The 20,121-nt window shown below is 46.1% G+C and overlaps 1 protein-coding gene across 1 annotated transcript in view; it reads right to left on the bottom strand.

Moving 5' to 3' along the window:
• LOC122363306 (glycogen phosphorylase-like) overlaps nt 1-19,277 on the bottom strand; it is a 33,625-nt gene extending 14,348 nt beyond the window's left edge. Inside the window, exons 1-2 of the mRNA XM_043332426.1 lie at nt 18,754-19,277; nt 1,673-1,774 (exon numbers count right to left, since the gene is read on the bottom strand). Coding sequence (XP_043188361.1) covers nt 1,673-1,774; nt 18,754-19,005 — 354 coding nt within the window. The 5' untranslated portion in view covers nt 19,006-19,277. The remainder of the gene's footprint in view (nt 1-1,672; nt 1,775-18,753) is intronic.
• Between the last annotated feature and the right edge of the window lie 844 nt (nt 19,278-20,121).

The raw sequence follows: 20,121 nt of genomic DNA, 5'->3' as shown, positions 1-20,121 counted from the left end.
AATATTTTTCATATATTTCGTGACACTTGTGACGTCATAAACAAGTACATAAGCATCTGGTCCGACACATTTTGCACTCTAAATGATCGTTAGTCACCAACGTTTCGTTTGAGCCCAAAAACACGTTTGTATCTCATATAGTTCCTGAGTTACGAGCCCTGGCCAGTTTTGGTCCTGAGTTAAAACATAGTGCGCTGCCTGGGACGGGCTGGCGGTGACCGCCGTGCTTTCGCCCGCTGGACGCCACATTACCTCCCATAATAACGGGGCAGTGCAGCGCGGCGGCTGATAAGCCGAGCTGAGCTGGCCACGTATGAGGGACAATTCACAGAAGGCAAATAGTCAGCAGCACTGACCATATGCAGTGCAGATATCTGTCAATGAAAAAGACAAAGTGCTTCGGTACATAACTTAAAAGAAAATGTAAACTTAACATTATTAAAAAAAAAATGTATTCGTCCGTCAAGTCTGCATCAAGTCTGCTAGGCTAGTAAGAGCCCCCCGAGCTCTGCTGAATCGCGTGACAAGGTGTGGGCCGAGGCGCGGGCCCCCGGGCCGGGCTGCGGCGGCCGTCGGAGCAGGCCTGGCGCCGGGCCGGGCCGGGTCAGCACAGTCAGCTGATGCGTCGGCGGCGCGCCCACCGGCCGGGAAAGTGACCGTGGACGGGCCGCAGTGATAGTGACGGCCGCCGCCCCCGGCCCGGCCGTGATTGCTGGCCCTGCTGCGGCCGGGGGCAGGGTACTTCATACTGCCGGGGGCGGGACGGCCGCGGACCGAGCGATGGTCCCACGCCACCCTATCCTTAACGTCCCACTGTCGGCCACTGTCAGAGCCACAACCGGCCTCCCTCCCCATGGGCCAGTCGTCAGCGGCAGCGACTGCCAACCCTTCTTCGTGAGCCGGGTGCCGCTGTGTATGCGCCGGGTGCCACCGGATCGTTCTACTATGGACGTCAAACCGCTTGAGGCCCCACTTTTTTGCGATTATTTTAAAATGCGTCAACTCTCGTTGACAATATTCTGGCAATGTGTGTTTCAGAACCTGCCGAAACTTTTATTACTAAGGTATTTTGACGCCAAACGATTATGAAAGGTACTTCTCATTCACTCGTAATGTTAAATTTCACGGAACGAATCTGCTGTTTGGGTAGAGGCTACGCGCTCATGGGGCGGAGCCACGTAATGACGTCAGCGCTAAGCTCCGCCCTACCCCTCCGGCGCTCCTTGCCCGGCGACCGGTCACTCGCGTCCCTCGCTCCATTCAGGCTTGATGGTGGGCGGTAGCTGGTAGCGGTAGCGGGCGCTGGTAGATGGCATTTAGAGCAGATGGCGCTGGTGGCGGGGCTCGAGTGTGGCCGAGCGCAAGCCTCTGCCCGGGCCTGAATTGACCTTAGCATTACGAGTGAATGAGAAGTACCTTCCATAATCGTTTGGCGTCAAAATACCTTAGTAATAAAAGTTTCGGCAGGTTCTGAAACATACATTGCCAGAATTTTGTCAACGAAAGTTGACGCATTTAAAAATTATCGCAAAAAAGTGGGGTCTCAAGGGGTTTGACGTTCATAGTAGTAGGGAGTCTCGCGCAGTGACCTGGCAGAGAGCCCACCCACTGACCTGGAAGGGGCCCTGTCACAGGCGCTCTGCACTTCCGTGAGCGCGCGCCGCGGACTGACCTGGTAGAGGGCCTCGTCGCAGGCGCTCTGGATGCCCAGGTTGATCATGGTGTTCTGCAGGGTGCGACCCATGTAGTACTCCAGAGACAGATAGTACACGCGCTGAAACCAGACGCAGCCACGGTCAACCAACAGGAAACGTCCGGAGATACGGACACACGGGGATCAGCGTCTTTGCACTGCGAGCTGGAAAAGGAGCATTGTTAAAGGGACCATCCCACCTTAACATTAGTTTTGAGTTGAGATAGCCAAGTTTGCGGCCAGGCTCAGAAACCACCATTTATCCTGGTCGCAACCCCCGCAGCTTTATGGTGTTCAAGAAATTTCTTCCCTTTACTTGCAGGGTGGGACCAGCTTAGTCCCTATCTCTTAACCATTAGCGGTTTGTTGATGACGTCAGCAGTCATTTCAACGCCCGCCATTCCTTGAACCCGAGTTTTGCTGACCTTGAGCTCCCTTTTTTATCAACGTGAAATCCGTCGTCGGCGCTCAAGGCCCTGTCGGCGCTGAGAAAGCCTATTGCTTTTCATTTTAATTTGAATATTAGAAGATACCCACCACTGGAACTTGGACTGATATTATACCAAGGCCGAAGATGATCAAGCTGCCTGCTATATCTGGAGCTTGGTGTTCAACTTCAACATGGAATGAAAAACAAAATATCAAAGCAAACTGGATATGGTACTGCAAGTTTAAGTCCAAAGAAATTTGAAGAGCTGACAATTGACATTAATTCTTTTCCCGCAAGGTTTCCATAGGAGATCACACCATGAAGAAATATTTTTGATGTTAAAGGGACCATCCCACCTTAACATTAGTTTTGAGTTGAGATAGCCAAGTTTGCGGCCAGGATCAGAAACCACCATTTATCCTGGTCGCAACCCCCGCAGCTTTATGGTGTTCAAGAAATTTCTTCCCTTTACTTGCAGGGTGGGACCAGCTGAGTAGTAAAGTAATCTTGGGACCAGCTTAGTCCCTATCTCTTAACCATTAGCGGTTTTTTGATGACGTCAGCAGTCATTTCAACGCCCGCCATTCCTTGAACCCGAGTTTTGCTGACCTTGAGCTCCCTTTTTTATCAACGTGAAATCCGTCGTCGGCGCTGAGGAAGCCTATTGCTTTTCATTTTAATTTGAATATTAGAAGATACCCACCACTGGAACTTGGACTGATATTATACCAAGGCCGAAGATGCTCAAGCTGCCTGCTGTATCTGGAGCTTGGTGTTCAACTTCAACATGGAATAAAAAACAAAATATCAAAGCAAACTAGATATGGTACTGCAAGTTAAAGTCCAAAGAAATTTGAAGAGCTGACAATTGACATTAATTCTTTTCCTGCAAGGTTTCCATATGGAGATCACAGTCACACCATGAAGAAATATTTTTGATGTTAACAGTTGAAAGGGGATTTATCTTCCAGTTTTGACGAAAGACGCTGCTGACTGTCTTTGGAAAAGGATGTCGGCATGAGGTGCAATTGTGCTTGTGAAGTGGTTATAACTGGTCTTTTCACAGTATTAAATTAAATGTGCCATTGCAGCCAAGTGTGTTATCATTACGGAGCGAGCGAAGCGAGCGGAGTCTTTCCTTAGATTAACGGAAATTTCTGAGTATGAGCGGCCGGCCGGCCGGCCGGCCGGCCGTGGGGACGCTCTTCAAAAGCTAATATCTTAGGAACGGGACATCCGATTGACAAGCGGTCTTCTTTACTGAATGTCACTTGGACGTAAAAGTTATGTGGTTTGATGGCCACCATGCGTTCTTGCCAACCACCGCACGTGGCGCGTGGTAAAGTTGGACATTTTTTAAGAACCCCCAAAATTGCAACCTCAATAACGGCACAACGGTTGGGCCGATTGAATTGAAACTCGGTACACAGTTAGGTCTCCATCAGATAATTCATCTGCATGTGTTAAGGTTGGGGTGCTGCTGCACGTGCGCACGTGCAGGGGTCGTTTCCAGATCTCGAGAACGGCTGGACCGATGGCGCTCAAGTTTGGTACACGGTTAGGGACCAGTTAGTAGGGTGCCGTGCACAAGTCAGTTGGGACCCATTTTGCACGTGCGCACGTGCAGGGTGCCGCTTCCAGATCTCGAGAACGGCTGGGCCGATTGTGCTCAAATTTGGCACATCGCTAGAGACCGGTTAGTAGGGTGCCGTGCACAAGTCAGTTGGAGGTACCCCCTCGAAATTTCGCACGTGCAAGGCCCACCCTCTCGCTCGCTCCGTTAGTCGCCCCATAAGGCGTTATACTGGTGTAAGGTAAAATCAAAACTACAATGTTGGTTTTACGAGCATTGAGAAGGCTGGTAGGTAACACCTGCCTGTGCTCGTAAATCACGCTGCCAGAGTATTCTAAATTAATTTTATCATACACTTTTGTTGTCCAGAATGGTTGCACTATTGTTTGGTATCATATTATTCCATGTAAATATGGTAGTGTAAAGTCCGACCAACATGTTACCGGATTTGAAGCTGTTACGTTACCTAAGTACCTGTTTTTTACTGGCGTGGTGAATGTCACCTGGATTTTGTTTTGAGGTGCAGACCTAGTAACTCTGACTACATGGGTTTGAAGCTATTATCTATTCTGTTTTTACTGGCCTGGTGAATGGCGACTGATGTTGTCCGTGGATGGCACTGAAACAAATTTTGAGTGTTTTGTACAGTGTTTTAATACAATGCTGAGGGCTGAAAGTTGTCTTGTTTAGAGTGGTGAAAGTTCAGGATATGCCAGCCACCATGGTGGGTCAGAGTTAAATGTGTTGCAGTCAGTTCGGCTTCGGCAAGCACACGGATGGGCATACGCATCAAGACCTGCTCTGCCATACTTTCAGCCAATTTTACCTAGGTAGGTCTTTTCTTTTTTCTGCCAAAAGCTATGACATTGTGAATTTCAGCACTGTGGCCTGTGTGTAGCTTTCAGGAAAGCAATTCTAAATAAAGCTCTGATAAAGTGCAAAATCAGCAATGCAGCCCTCTATTACATTTTCTACAACATCTTACTTGTTCCTTGCATGGAAAGAAAAATGCAATGTTATGAATTCGTTTATTCACATAATTTGACAAGCATGCAGTTACCTGCTACTATCACTGCACAAAACAGAGCAGAAAACATCAGTTGATCAAACACAAGACATAACAGAAGTTTACAACATAGGGCTGCCGAACCTGCTTCCTCCCACCACAGTTGATGCCATTTCCTAGCCTGGCTTGATGTGAGCACTGAATAGCTGCTTTGTCTAATTACAGCTCACTACCATTCAACTTAAACTACTCTCTTTAAAGTAAGAGTGAGAGCGTTCAGTGTTCATAGCAGCTCGACAGACGACAGACAACAAACATCTTGACAAACCAACCAGTATTTGATTTGGCTAATGATTTATGTGCTTGTTGTATCATGGCCAAACTACTTTAACAGCAATAATCCCTGTTTCATCTTGATCTTGCTTTTATTTCCATTTGAACTCAGATCTTGAAACAATCATTTGAAGTGATATCAGATACTGGCTTCTGTTTCTCTTGAAAGCAAGTTAAAACAACAATGATAAACTAAGGCAGGAGATGTGAGTTGTGGCAGTAGATTTTTGATTCAACATATGTCAACCTTATATTGCTTGAGACCTCTGTGACAGACAAACAAATATTTATAGTTTTTTGATAGTTTGGATTCTTGGCTTGATTTAGCAGATCAGCTGTGAACCTTGACTTTGAAATCACATAAATGTCATGGTACCCGAACGAATCCTCGCATGACATCTCTTCGTAGCACAATTTTTGGTCCGCATTTCTTCGTCTACAAATCTTCGTCGGTGCATTTATTCGTCCCTCAATGCTTACTCTTGCACATATTTGCGTTGAAGAAGAAATGCGAGCCGATTTTCATATACCCTGGTGCGAGACAAAGTAATGCGATAGGTACGAATAAATGCCCTGACGAAGATTTGCAGACGAAGAATTGCGATACGAAGAAATGCCATAAGAATTGTCCTGGAATCCTTTATTGGCCATCATATATTGACCTTGATAAGATAAACGCATCATTCGCGCAATATTTGTCGCACTTTGATACCAAACTATTGCTTCCAAATGCTGACGTAAAGAAAACCTTTATGTGACGTCATAGAAACAGCGGATTTCCCAAAAAGTAAACAAAAATAAAAGTCTTATATCTCGAAAACGGGTGAATATTTTCCGGTAAAATTTGGTAGATGTTCATTTTCGCTCTTTGTGATTCACGCTACATCACTTTTATGCCAATTCATTAACTTTTTTGAAGGTGGGAGGGTCCCTTTAACAGTTGAAAGGGGATTGATCTTCCAGTTTTGACGAAAGACGCTGCTGACTGTCTTTTGGAAAAGGATGTCGGCATGAGGTGCAATTGTGCTTTTACGAGCCAAGCTGCTGCGCGCCCTAACTCTTCAACAAGTGCAATTGTGCTTGTGAAGTGGTTATAACTGGTCTTTTCACAGTGTTAAATTAAATGTGCCATTGCAGCCAAGTGTGTTATCATGTAAGGTAAAATCAAAACTACAATGTTGGTTTTACGAGCATTGAGAAGGCTGGTAGGTAACACCTGCCTGTGCTCGTAAATCATGCTGCCAAAGTATTCTAAATTAATTTTATCATACACTTTTGTTGTCCAGAATGGTTGCACTATTGTTTGGTATCATATTATTCCATGTACATATGGTAGTGTTAAGTCCGACCAACATGTTACCAGATTTGAAGCTGTTACGTTACCTAAGTACCTACCTGTTTTTTTACTGGCGTGGTGAATGTCACCTGGATTTTGTTTTGAGGTGCAGACCTAGTAACTCTGACTACATGGGTTTGAAGCTATTATCTATTCTGTTTTTACTGGCCTGGTGAATGGCGACTGATGTTGTCCGTGGATGGCACTGAAACAACTTTTGAGTGTCAACTGCCATGTACAGTGTTTTAATACAGCGCTGAGGGCTGAAAGTTGTCTTGTTTAGAGTGGTGAAAGTTCAGGATATGCCAGCCACCATGGTGGGTCAGAGTTAATGTGTTGCAGTCAGTTCGGCTTCGGCAAGCACACGGATGGGCATACGCATCAAGACCTGCTCTGCCATACTTTCAGCCAATTTTACCTAGGCAAGTCTTTTCTTTTTTTCTGCTTAAAGCTATGACATTGTGAATTTCAGTGTTGTGGCCTGTGTGTAGCTTTCAGGAAAGCAATTCTAAATAAAGCTCTGATAAAGTGCATGAAATCAGCAATGCAGCCCTCTATTACATTTTCTACAACATCTTACTTGTTCCTTGCATGGAGAGAAAAATGCAATGTTATGAATTCGTTTATTCACATAATTTGACAAGCATGCAGTTACCTGCTACTATCACTGCACAAAACAGAGCAGAAAACATCAGTTGATCAAACACAAGACACAACAGAAGTTTACAACATAGGCCTGCCGAACCTGCTTCCTCCCACCACAGTTGATGCCATTTCCTAGCCTGGCTTGATGTGAGCACTGAATAGCTGCTTTGTCTAATTACAACTCACTACCATTCAACTTAAACTACTCTCTTTAAAGTAAGAGTGAGAGCGTTCAGTGTTCATAGCAGCTCGACAGACGACAGACAACAAACATCTTGACAAACCAACCAGTATTTGATTTGGCTAATGATTTATGTGCCTGTTGTATCATGGCCAAACTACTTTAACAGCAATAATCCCTGTTTCATCTTGATCTTGCTTTTAATTCCATTTGAACTCAGATCTTGAAACAATCATCTGAAGTGATATCAGATACTGGCTTCTGTTTCTCTTGAAAGCAAGTTAAAACAACAATGATAAACTAAGGCAGGAGATGTGAGTTGTGGCAGTAGATTTTTGATTCAACATATGTCAACCTTATATTGCTTGAGACCTCTGTGACAGACAAACAAATATTTATAGTTTTTTGATAGTTTGGATTCTTGGCTTGATTTAGCAGATCAGCTGTGAACCTTGACTTTGAAATCACATAAATGTCATGGTACCCCAAGGCCCTAAAACATAAGGTTGGACGAAGTTTTCTACCAAAAATGTACTAGAATAGCGTACGAGTCAAAGCTATTTCCGTTGTTTCTTTACAAATATGTCGTAAACAAGCTTTTTCTGTAATAAATCATTATTTTGAAGTCAAGTAACCAGTTGCTATAAATTCGATAAGCAAACACTTATTTTTTATATAAAAGCCTAGCTTATATAGTCCAACTCTAGTTGATTAATCAAGTAGCTACTAAATTTTCCAGATGTGACACATATTGCGCACTTCAGACAAATGCGTTGCTAAGGCGTTGCTAAGGACTCTTTCGCATGTTTTGCTGCGTGGCTTTTGTTATGAAGTGAGGGAAGTGAAATGGACAGGCTTTTTGATATATTTTTTCTGGTTTTCTAGGACCGTCGCAATTATTTAACTTGACATACTTTTCTTGCTTTTTATCCGAGACTTTTTTCAATAATTGGTAGATTCTATCGTGGAAATAAAAGGGCCAGCAGGCCACAGGGGTAAATGGAAGTCGACTGATAGTGAAATAAAAAGTAGAAGTGTCTGTTCCATTAGAAATTTAATGTGATGTGATGGAACATGAAGCACCAGGATCAGACGCAAGAACCACCAATTAAGAACCCAGAACCAGCAAGCGCCATGCCGTCAAGAGCAGCCATGGCAACGTTTGATTAGCTTTAAGAAAACCTTGGAACTAGACGCCATACGGTGAGCAATCAAGAGATCGTACAAGACCAGTAGTTGCTTGAAAACGAGAGCCGCCAGGAAAATCAGTAGATTCTTCAATGGCAACACATTTCAACATCTATCTAGCAATGATTTGCACCAGCGAGGTGCTATCATTGTGTTTTGTGTCTGTATCCCTAACTGCTCAAAAATATTTGTCAATAAATAAACAAACAAATAATGCGTCTTTTTCTACTGAAAGTAAGTCCTCCAAGTGGCAAGGGATGAATAATAGAAGGTACATAATTAATTGCCATCTATTCATTCAATTCATAAATCATAGGCAATTCAGGGCAGCGATCGGCAGCGCCCTTACTGCATGGTATTGCGGATCGTCCATGGGTTTCTTGATGACTCTGACTAAGACTTTCAAAAATCAACTCCGACTTTGATTTCAAATGTCGGCTCTGACCGACTCCGGCTCCACAGCCCTAAGCAGGTCTGCGGAGGCAATGGATTTTTGGTGACTCCGACTCCGACTCTGGCTTTCAAAATCGACTCTGACTCTGACTCTGGTCAGAACTGTCGACTCCGACCGACTACAACTCCGACTACGGAACCCTGAAAGGTCTGCGGAGGGGGTCGAATTTCGGTGACTGACTCAGACTCCAGCTTTTAAAATCGACTCTGACTCCGACTCGACGACTCAGGTCAGAACTGTCAACTCCGACCAACTTCATGACTCCGACTCCGGAGCCCTACTGGCATCTATCACGCCAGGGAGCTGCAAATCATGTGTTCCGTGGCGGTTTATGGCATAAAAGTCGATAATGCGGCTGAATCGCACTATGAAACACCCTTATAGGCTGCAAGAACCACGAAAGTTAGCGCATCACCACTGGAAAACGTGACAAGATATCGATTAATTGGCCCTGGATTTGGATAAATAACATGTTGATGATCATATAGGCACACATTTACATTATCATCTATCTCAAGTTTGCCCTCCAGGCGGCTCTAAACTATGGCAATTTCCCTATCTTCAACATGTAAATGCCCTCGGGCGTCCTCGTGGTGACGTAGGCATGGGAGTGCCAGGTTGGTAGGAACTAGACTTCGACGCCCCCTGTGGTACCCGAACGAATCCTCGCATGACATTTCTTCGTCCGCATTTCTTCGTCTACAAATCTTCGTCGGTGCATTTATTTGTCCATCAATGCTTACTCTTGCATATATTTGCGTTGAAGAAGAAATGCGAGCCGATTTTCATATACCCTGATGCGAGACAAAGTAATGCGATACGAATAAATGCCCTGACGAAGATTTGCAGACGAAGAATTGCGATACGAAAAAATGCCATAAGAAGAATTGTCCTGGAATCCTTTGTTGGCCATCATATATTGACCTTGATAAGATAAACGCATCATTCGCGCAATATTTGTCGCACTTTGATACCAAATTATTGCTTCCAAATGCCGACGTAAAGAAAACCTTTATGTGACGTCATAGAAACAGCGGAGTTCCCAAAAAGTAAACAAAAATACAAGTCTTATATCTCGAAAACGGTTGAATATTTTCCGGTAAAATTTGGTAGATGTTCATTTTCGCTCTTTGTGATTCACGCTACATCACTTTTATGCCAATTCATTAACTTTTTTGAAGGTGGGAGGGTCCCTTTAAAGCAGTGGTCGGCAGGTCATTCGGGGTCGTGCCCCCTTTTTGGGCGCCAGGCAGGGTCATTACCCCCACCTACCAGACCTCATTGCTGACACAACCAAGTTTACTGAAATTCCATACCGTCCTGGAACTCTTTGGGTATTTGTGCATTTCCAATGCATCAAGTTTAAAACATGACACTTCCTCCACAAAACATTTAATGCCTATATCCCAGTAGCGGCGGAACACCTTCCATTAAGGGGGAGGGGAGGGGGGGCACTGCTGACTTTTGGTCCCATTCTTTCCATGCAACGCCCATAGGGCTAATGTTAAAATGCAAAAATCAAAGGGTGCACGGTGCCCCTGTGCCCTTCCCGTTCCGCCGCCTATGCTATATCCCATTTAACCCGCGAGTTGCTGGGGGGGGGGCGTTAAACGCCCCCACTTTTTTCGCCGGGCCATAAAAACGGCGCGCCGTAGGCGCGCCAAATTTTGGGTACCTGTAGGGAATTGATTGAAATTTATTGTGACAAAGTTTCGAAAAAATCGGTCGGAAAATTTTTGAGATATCGAGGTTTTAGTGACGTCATGATTTCTAAGTTTTCGACCAAAAACGACATATGTTAAAAAAAAATCATATAAAATCACAGAATAGACATACAGACATGCCGTAAACGCCATTAGACTGCCAATACCATGAGCAATCACATGGCTATCTTCGATTATTGATTATCGTTCCGCATTTTCCAAAATCTTGAACTGAATCTTGGCAATTTCTCGTGACTACTTCATGACCATGATACATGCATTTCTTTAATTGAACTTTTTGAGCCAAACACGTACACGTATGATAAAATGAATGTCACCATCGTGTTCTACGCCCCAAATTACCCATAAAACATGTGTCACAGGCTGCGAATATCAGTTTTGATTTTCGGGGATATGTGCCTACCCGGTTGACCTGACCTTGACCCTGACCTATGCTTGACTGACCCCTACATGGAGCTGACACTCTTGTAGGCCTTATATGATGGATTATGCACCGTTTTGACAGAGTTTATGACGAGAGGCGCCCATTGCGAAGTCCTGAAGTCCATGCTACTGAAAGCCCAATTTCAGGTGTTTGACCTGACCTTGACCCGACCTGTGACCTCAAAATTCAACTTTAAAGTACTCATCTGAAGCGTCTCGTCGCGTTCTTTCGTTTGCCGCCTCGTGCGTTTCGCTGCGCCTATTGGTTCTCGAGTTATCGGCTGGGGGCGTTTAACGCCCCCCCCCCCCAGCAAACGGTGGGTGGCGAAATACCCAAGCAACTGCCGGGTTAACCCTTGTACGTAGGGGCGGCGGGTGGTTTTTCGTTAAAAGCTCACGTAAAAGGCATTGGATCACGACCAAATTGTACCCTCGAGCCCATCATATTTTTTTACCAGCCCGGAAAATATCATGACCTGAGACCAGTTTTACCAACAGAAAAATAACCGCCTGCCGGAATTTTTGCCTCAAGACCGCTTCACATACGGAGCGTAAACGCGATGGGCTCGTAAGCGGATAGGGCTGTACCGTTTACGCTCCATATGTGAAACGATCTTTAGGCAAAAATTCCGGCAGGCGGCTGTTTTTCTGTTGGTAAAACTGGCCTCTGGACCCATAATGACCGTTGGCTTATGAGCTTTTTCTGGAGATCATCTTGTGCCATAAACTCTCACTTCAAGGAGTTATAGCGGGTCCCGATTTTCTCGACACTTGTCATTGCCCTCTTGAATGAGACGGAATGACCAAGGACCTTAAAAATGGGCAGCAGCGGCTTCCTATTGTCATGGGTAGCACGCTCGTCTTTTTTTATGCACAGCTCCATATCAGAGTCCGAGAGGCCGCGGGGGTCCGATCGACTCCTCCCCCTTACGTTAGCGGCTGTTGAAACGCCAACAGACGGGCGACGGTCAAAAGTTGCAGCTGCTTTTGTACGACTGTACGGAGGGGTGAGATGGTGAGGCGTACAGGTACGTGAAAATTGGTATCTAATCAATGTGTGCTGACTGCTGTGCCTTTGGCCTGGGCTAATCTTTGAACCCTGGGATGCAACAGTCACGATGGCTCCATCACTGGAGCTACAAACTCTAAAAAGATAGGCTTTCTCAGAATCCCTCATTACCCCCACCGAAAGGACTCCATTACCCCCAAAGGGGGCATGCCCCACCATTTGCCGACCCCTGCTTTAAAGCAACACCATTACCGTAAAGTGGGGCTATTTGAGACAGTGGGGCTATTTGAGACAGTATTTAAAATCGCTATAAAATGAAGATCGTTTGATTTTTGTGTGATATTTTTGCTCAGGGAGGTGTGGAATCGAGCAGTAAATCGCCTGAGCAAAAAATCAAGCACAAATTTTAAGTAGTTTTTATTTTATAGCAATTTTAAATACTGTCTCAAATAGCCCCACTGTCTCAAATAGCCCCACCTTACGGTACCGATTATATCCCATACTCATAGACAGATATGTGCATGGATTCCAGCGATGAATCTACATGAATGAATACATGAACCTGCTGTTTATATGTTACAATACAGATTATGTCTCCGTGGGGGGCTTATTTTATGTCATTCTTTTTTATCACCCTGTGATAAAAAGGATCCTTCGTAAAAATGATCGTTTGCTTTGGGATCTCAGAGGATCCCAAAGCAAACGATAAGCTATGATCTTTGATCCCACTGGATCCCATGTGAAAAATATACCCTGGATCTAGGTATATGATCTCATAAGATCCGACGACAAATCAAGAACAGGGATCCACAATCGGACTGAATCTCACTAATGCAACCTGTGAAAATATATTTCTATACGGTTTCATGTCGATAAGTGCCAAAAACTATGAACTGTTATGTGCAATCACATAATATCCCTGAAACAGAACCATTGCGAATTGTTGTAACCAAGTGTTCTTGAATATCTCTATGTCGACAGAAATTGAGTAAGGATCTACTAATCCACCGGGTCTCTAGACTAAAAAAGGTTCGGATCTATGATCCCAATTGATCTCGTGACAAATAAAACAGTTAGATCTATGATCCCATGGTATCCGAGATCAAGATCCATGGGATCAGATCTCAGATTTATTTTCTCGAATCCGTGCACGTAACGATCCGTGCACATAATCCGTGCACATAACGTTATCTGCACGTAGAGCACTTGCGCATTATTAATTGAAGGAAAAGTATTTTGTGAACTGCATCCCTCCATTCTACAAGCGTATACCTAAACTTTATTTCGACTGGCTGTGCGAAAATGTTTGCAACAAACCACTAGATGACTAATGACAGCTGAGATTGGACGGAGAGAAATGGAGACGAAGATTTTGTACATTTTCTGACGATTTCGGCCTGAGCTGTCTGCCGTTCCGACGCGGCTGTTCGGTGAAACTCTGTGAACGGGGCGGCGCCCGTGGCCGCCTGGTAACAGACGGAGCGACCGGCCGGCGGCGGCGGACGGCGGCCGCAGAGCAGCGGAGCACGCCCACCACGGGGCCGCCGCGTGGCCGCACCGAGAGCAGACCGACCCGACCCCGGGACGGTGACTGGTGACCACGCCTGACGCCGCCTCAGCTGACCGACCTCAGTCGGGGGGGCCGGGGGGGGGGCACGACACGCCTGGCGGCACCAGAGCCGACCGACCGAGGGGTGGGGCGGGCTGCCCGTCCCACCCTCACCCCAACGCAGCCCCCAGCACTGGCTGGTGGCGGTTCTTATCAGCACGCTGCAGGTTCGGTCATATATGGAGGTTACTTGCTCTCATTGGTGATCAGCAGCCCCACGTAAATTCTACCAATGAGAGGCCGGGAAACGCTAGCAGCCTGGCAGCATGCCGATAAAAAAAAATCGACCGAGCCGCCCTCTTGTCGGGTCGCCCCCACCGACAAGGAGAGGCGCGGGGTGGGGTCGGGTCGGGACCAGCACGCCTGACGGTGCCGGCGGCAGAGACGCGCTCACTGCGCCTCGGTGTGTCAGGGTCGGCGGGAGAGACCCGTTAGTCTCCGGAGATTACTCGACGAGCCCTGACAGCCGAGATATCCGCTTGTTTATACGCAACACATCGAAAGAAGTACCATTCATATGAGCAGGTCGAAGTGCACGTAACCGACTGGTTACACTTTGCAACACTTGAATGTCACAAGTGTACCCTGCCAAATGGCGCAAACTCAGGGCATATGTGCTTGTATTCGTATTATTTCTTGTTTAACCCTCAACAAATCGTCTTAACACGAAGAAAAAATTTGGCGCTCATCCTAACATATCTGGAGTTCACCGTTTCTCAGATGGGTGAAGCTAAGTTCAGGTGAGGCGAAGTCCCAATCTCCCAATCCCAATCGTACATAATTTTGGAAATAAAACCTTTTTTGTTGTTTCACTTTCTAAGCACGCAAGCCAAGTTTCAATAAGGTATTAATGAATTTATGAAAATCGAGACTAACCATTTTGAGCTCACAGAACTTTGAATAAAAAGAGCAGAACTTTTAGTTCATCACACAACTTTAGTACCTACTTTGTGGCAAGTTCTTGGATTTTGATTCTCCCTCCAACAATTAGGCATTGAGCATTCATTACTAGAGCCAGTGAGTGGGCTGAAGTGGTCCGGCTGCGTGGACACGTCAAGGTTTGGCCTCTCAATTTTCTCAATTACCCCGCATTTCCCGATCAGGTGGTGGAGACCTGCACCACAAACTCTGCTGTACTACGCTCTAACCACGTCAATCCGTTTGTTCAGAGCACTGTAAGTAAATTCGTAATAAAGCAAAATATGAAGGAGCTTTCGCAATGCTCAGATTCGATACCAGAGTGAAATTGCTCCATTTGAAGACATCTGTATCATCTCTCATGACTCATTTGATGCGCATGCGACATCTAAAACAAATACACACCCAGCTGTTGTGGGATAACACATTCCAGCAGCCCACGCAGGCCGAGCGACGCTCGATCCTCGCTCGCTCGCTGCCCGGTGTTCAAGCACATACATAATGACAGTAACCTTCACCCGCGCCCCTGTGCCGTCGAGGCTCTCTATATACGCTATGTCGTCATTTGCCCAGTGGTAGACACGCGTTGTGTGTTGCGCGTCGACAGAAAAACAGCAGAGTTTGGTCTCGCTAGATTGTGGAAAACGGCACCTGTGTACCGGTCGCCAGCCCCACCAGCCGCCGAAAGCGAACGGGCTAAAGAAGGGTTATATGGTCACCGTTACACCGCAAGCTGTGCATGCTACCTACGCGAGGTCACAATGAGCAGATCACCGTCATTTGAGAGGTGCCCGTCCTTTCCTACACCGCATAACTGAGCGACACCGGACCGCGGGTTGCCGGTACGACGGTCCTGCGATGACGCGGCCCCGTGCGGGGGTCGCCTGAGTGAGCGTCGGGTTCGTGACGACGGCCGAGGTCGGCGTTTGTTTATGGTGTCACCGACGCCGGCTGCGAGCCTGAGAGATACGGCTGGGTGTCGGGGGGGGGGGGGGGGGAGGAGGGCTGATCATAGGGCGCTAACCCGTGCCATGTCGCTATGAGTGTGAAATGGGGTGCCTACTGCCTTGCCCTTTGACGGGGCGAGCATATCAGTGTACCCGTAAGGCTCTATGAAAATAGTGCTTTTAATTTTCTAGTAAACCATTCTGTGTTTTGAAACAAACTATGGCATCTTGTCTTCTCATAAAAGTATCCATGTCATCAGGAAGGAACGTCATCTCAGTCAATAATGCTCGAAATCGTGAGAAATGATGAAAATCAAAATGAACTTCAGTCTTAACCCGCGCCCTGCTGGGGGGGGGGGGGGTGTTTGAACACCCCCCCCCCCTTGTGGTTTTTTGCGAATATCTCAAAAACGGCGGCGCGGAGCGCCGCCGTTTTTGGTACACCTTATCACACATCAATTCTACACATGTTGTGAAAATTTCAGACCAAGGTCATTCAAGGTCAGGTCACCAGGTCACTTGAAGTGACCTCACCTCATAAAAAGTTTCAATGCCTGTCATAGCTACACCGAGTGACCGATCGCTTTGAAACTTTCAGCGATTGCTAAGAGCAATAGCATGTACAAAATGTATATCTCAGAATTTTGATATCGATGACCTAAGGTCAGGTCAATTTTGCGACCTCCCCATTTTAAGTCAATGAGAGAAAATTGAAATGCGCCTCTTTTGGACGATAGACATTATAAACACTCCCAAACACTGAATTACAAGTGGTTTAGACACACTGAACATGAAAATGGTGTCCGTGACCCCTGTTTATGCCCTGAGGTCATCTTAGGTCACGAATGGTATCTAACAGTTTTTCGCAAATAACTTTTGATAGAGGCATGCTAGAGCGATGAAAACGCCTTAGATGTGTTCAGCTCGACGATACGGATCGACTGATATGCAACATGACCCTTTCCGGTCAGGTCATGACCTTGACCTGAGGTCAAATTTTCAAGTTGACCTTTCAAGGTCAAGTTATAGTTCATTCGATGCGTCTTGACGAGAGGAACACGATGCCGGTAAAAGTAAGCTCGTACAAGGCTTGGGTCAAAAGTTATTGCAGAAAAACTGTTTCCGAAAAAATCGGCTATTTTTGTAGTTTTTGCCCCCTGCAGGCAAAACCGTTGACGTTAGGTCAAATCTGAGAGAATTACTCAGAAAGGGCGTTAATAGGGCTATCGAATGCGCTTTTCCGCGGCGCTGTAGCTCTATTGGTTCCCGAGTTATGCGTTGGCTTCTTGGAAATTGTCGACATTCGACCTGGAAATCGGCGAAATTTGGCCTTCAATGACCTCTGGTGACCTGACCTTTGACCTGACCAAAAAATTGACCGAAGTGATTTCCTCATTATTTTTGACGCTCTTTCGAACGCCGCCTTCCGCGTATCGCTACGTGGCCCAGGAGCCGAGTTAGAAGGGGGGGTGTGTTCAAACACCCCCCCCCCCCTCCAGCAGGGCGTGGAAATCCAGGACCCCCAGCCGGGCGCGGGTTAAGTCTTAACCTTCGTCCTTCGTCTCCACGTGCTGTCTGACGTGGCACGTGCGATGTGTAAAGTCAAGATGAATCAAAATTGTTCCGCTCTTATTACTCTGCGATTAGCGGGCCGACTGCCCTGAAACTTGGCCTCTCGGTGGGCACTATCCGGGCGATCCATTCACATTACATTCTCAGCATTCAGGCTGGGGTGCCAACGTCGCACGTGCGTACTAACAGCAGCCGCTTCTACATATATTTCCAGAATAGCTGGGCCGGTTGTGCCCAAAGTTAGAACCTACAGCGTTACGTTAGGAATTGGTTGGAAAGGTGACCCGCATGTAACAGCTGGCGGTGTTCGAATCGCACTTAGCGCGAAGCGGGCCCACCATTGTATTCCCGTTCGTTCGTCGCCCAACAGGCCTAATCTATTTAGACACTAAGCCAGTAAAGCACCTCTTTGCCAAGACGCCTGAAAGGCAATCAAACCTGATAGGGGTTACCCATCTAGTCTAACAGTGGACCAGCTCTGACCGCAACCGGGCTGGCCGTTCATGAGAAGCAGTAACTATGTAGTATGCCGAGACGGTCACCCACACCGGACGCATAGGAAATGGTCGGATGGTTTGGCCTGCAGAGGGCAAAGTCATCTGTCAATACTTCCCTTCAGTGCTCATTTAACGTCCATAGTTACGCCCACTTACAGGCGGGCTCCTGGTCCTCCTCCTCGCCCCCCTTCCCTGGGTTACGAGCCGACAGCAGCGAGAGACCAGCCCACTCCTCGGTGGGAGCGACAGCCCGGGGGGCGGGGCAGGCGGCACCGGGAATGGAACTCGGAACCTCCGAACTCACGGTGACGCCCTCAGCAGCTATGCCACAAGGTCACAAACCAATTTTGACCAAGGAATATTGCCAAAACAGGCATTTTTGTGAAAACGTTTTTCCACTCAATTTGTTTGATGCCAGGATTGAGTTAAAAAAAAATAGAGTGAGCTTGGTTTTGTTGTTGAGAAGCATCACATATGCCATACTGGCTATTTATAGTTCAACTCGAAAATTCGACCTTGTGTCAACGTGACCTGACCGCTGATGGTCATGCTGCATATATGTCAATCTGCATTGTTGAGCTGAACACATCCATGGTGCGCCATGGGATATCTGTGATCTCCAAAAAAAAAACATGCCTAGCAAGAAGTTGCTGATAACCTTCAATGACCCATTATGACCTCATTAATACAAAGTAGGGCCATGGGGCAGCTTGACAAATCGTTATTGAATTAACACCTGTTAGGAATGTGTACTGTATCAGCTTCAGACAACTCATTCTTTCTCATTCAAACTCATTCTTTCAGACACAAGGTGCTGCTCATACACATTGGCTGATCCACACAGGAAGGTTAAGATGCTCTGCCAGGCATAACTACCTATTCAATACAAGGTTTTCCTTTTTTGAAATCTAGTTATGAAAACTTAAAAAATCGATTCATACAAGTTTTCTTTAAAGTGCATAAGATTTTCTCAGATAAGACTAGATTTCATTAGGTTTTAACACAGTCACAGCAGGAGATCCTAACGCCCCAAACTGATAATATGCCCCCTCCCCCTGGCATCTGCCAGCACCCATGCATCACACACTTCACTGCCACTGGCCACATTTGGCCAGTCAGTCACAGGCCACCTATCAGTCAACGCAAAACATTGGCAATAAGTGCAGGTTTCCTGTAAAAATGTTGGCAATTTCTAAACACTAGCATTACACTCACCTTTGGATCCTTTTCATAGTAATTTTGCTGCGTTCTGATCCAGCGTGAAACTAGATGATCCCTGACAGTATATGCCAGGGCAAGGTAATAGTCTCGAGCTGTGGCAACATTTCTGTCTTTGACCAGAGTGTAATGGACATGTCGATTGAAAGTCTTCTTGATGTTTACAACGTTTTCCACCTGAGCAATGCCACGGACACTGATTTGCTTGCGCCTTTCGTATTCACTATTAGTGGGAGGTACCCCAGACATTTTTGGATCAATGTGAAAACAAAAAATTTTAGATCATTCGACACCGCCCCGATCCGCTGCGAGACGAGTGAGACACACACCGCAAAAGAACCGAGAAAATATATCCGCGGTGATCCGCCCCCTCAGGTCACAAAACAAGCACTCCATTAGTCAAAGCTACCATATTCTATTATAGAAGTCGCTAACTTAGAGATATTATTTACGAGAAACAAGAAAAATTGCACTAATTTAAACTTTAACGCTCTTTATGTAAACTTAATCTCTCAGATTTCATATCAAACTATACAAGTGACATTTAGTGACCTAATGAATTAAAATGACTTAAAATTCAGCTTGCAAGCTTTCTGACCATTGAGACTTTCAGTTAATATTTTGAAGATAAATCTCCACTAAACCAAAAAGTCTCATATTTGGTAGCAGCTTATATGTTTATGTGCTTGCCTGCCATCTAGTGGCAGTAACAAAACCTAATACTTAGTTTCTGCTCCTCATACCTATGAAGATGACGGCACTGTTGCTATTGTGCCTGTTGGATGCCTGGGCTAATTTCGCTTGAAGCTTTTGGGCCAGCTAGAAATAGACAGCCAGGGAACGTGGAACGTCATTTCCTTCCCCATATCAATATGGAACCGGGAACAGGTGAGTTGGTACACCTTATTTCGATGCGGTCTACTCTAAACACTAAACAGTCGCTGGTGGGTCTAGGAAGGCGGTCTTGTACGTAGCCGGCAGCGTACGCTGCCGGCTGCGGGGGGGGGGGGGGGCACACCCCAAAGTTTCTCCAAAAGCAAAAATTGCCTAGGATTTCGTTTGGTTACACACTGCTGCTTGCTTTAAAATAATATTTTTCCAAAAATAGCTGTATAGTTTTTATTCTCGAAAAAACGTAATTTTTTGTCAATTTCGGTCATCGCGGCGGGAGGATTCCCTCTAAAATGCCCCCTCCCCCCCGGATAGGTATGTCAGTGTTACGAAGTCAATCAACGGCCTAAAAATGAATGTAGAATGAAAGACAGCATTTCGTCCTAAGCCCACAGTTTTCTCACGGTCGTCTGGTCGGAAACCTACTCATCCCGATTTATCCCATTTCCGGCATTTGCCCACTGAAATCGGTTT

Source organism: Amphibalanus amphitrite, unplaced genomic scaffold (assembly GCF_019059575.1).
Source record: "Amphibalanus amphitrite isolate SeventyFive unplaced genomic scaffold, NRLGWU_Aamphi_draft 000614F_arrow, whole genome shotgun sequence".
Taxonomy (NCBI): domain Eukaryota; kingdom Metazoa; phylum Arthropoda; class Thecostraca; order Balanomorpha; family Balanidae; genus Amphibalanus; species Amphibalanus amphitrite.
This window is presented reverse-complemented; position numbering and strand designations above follow the sequence as displayed.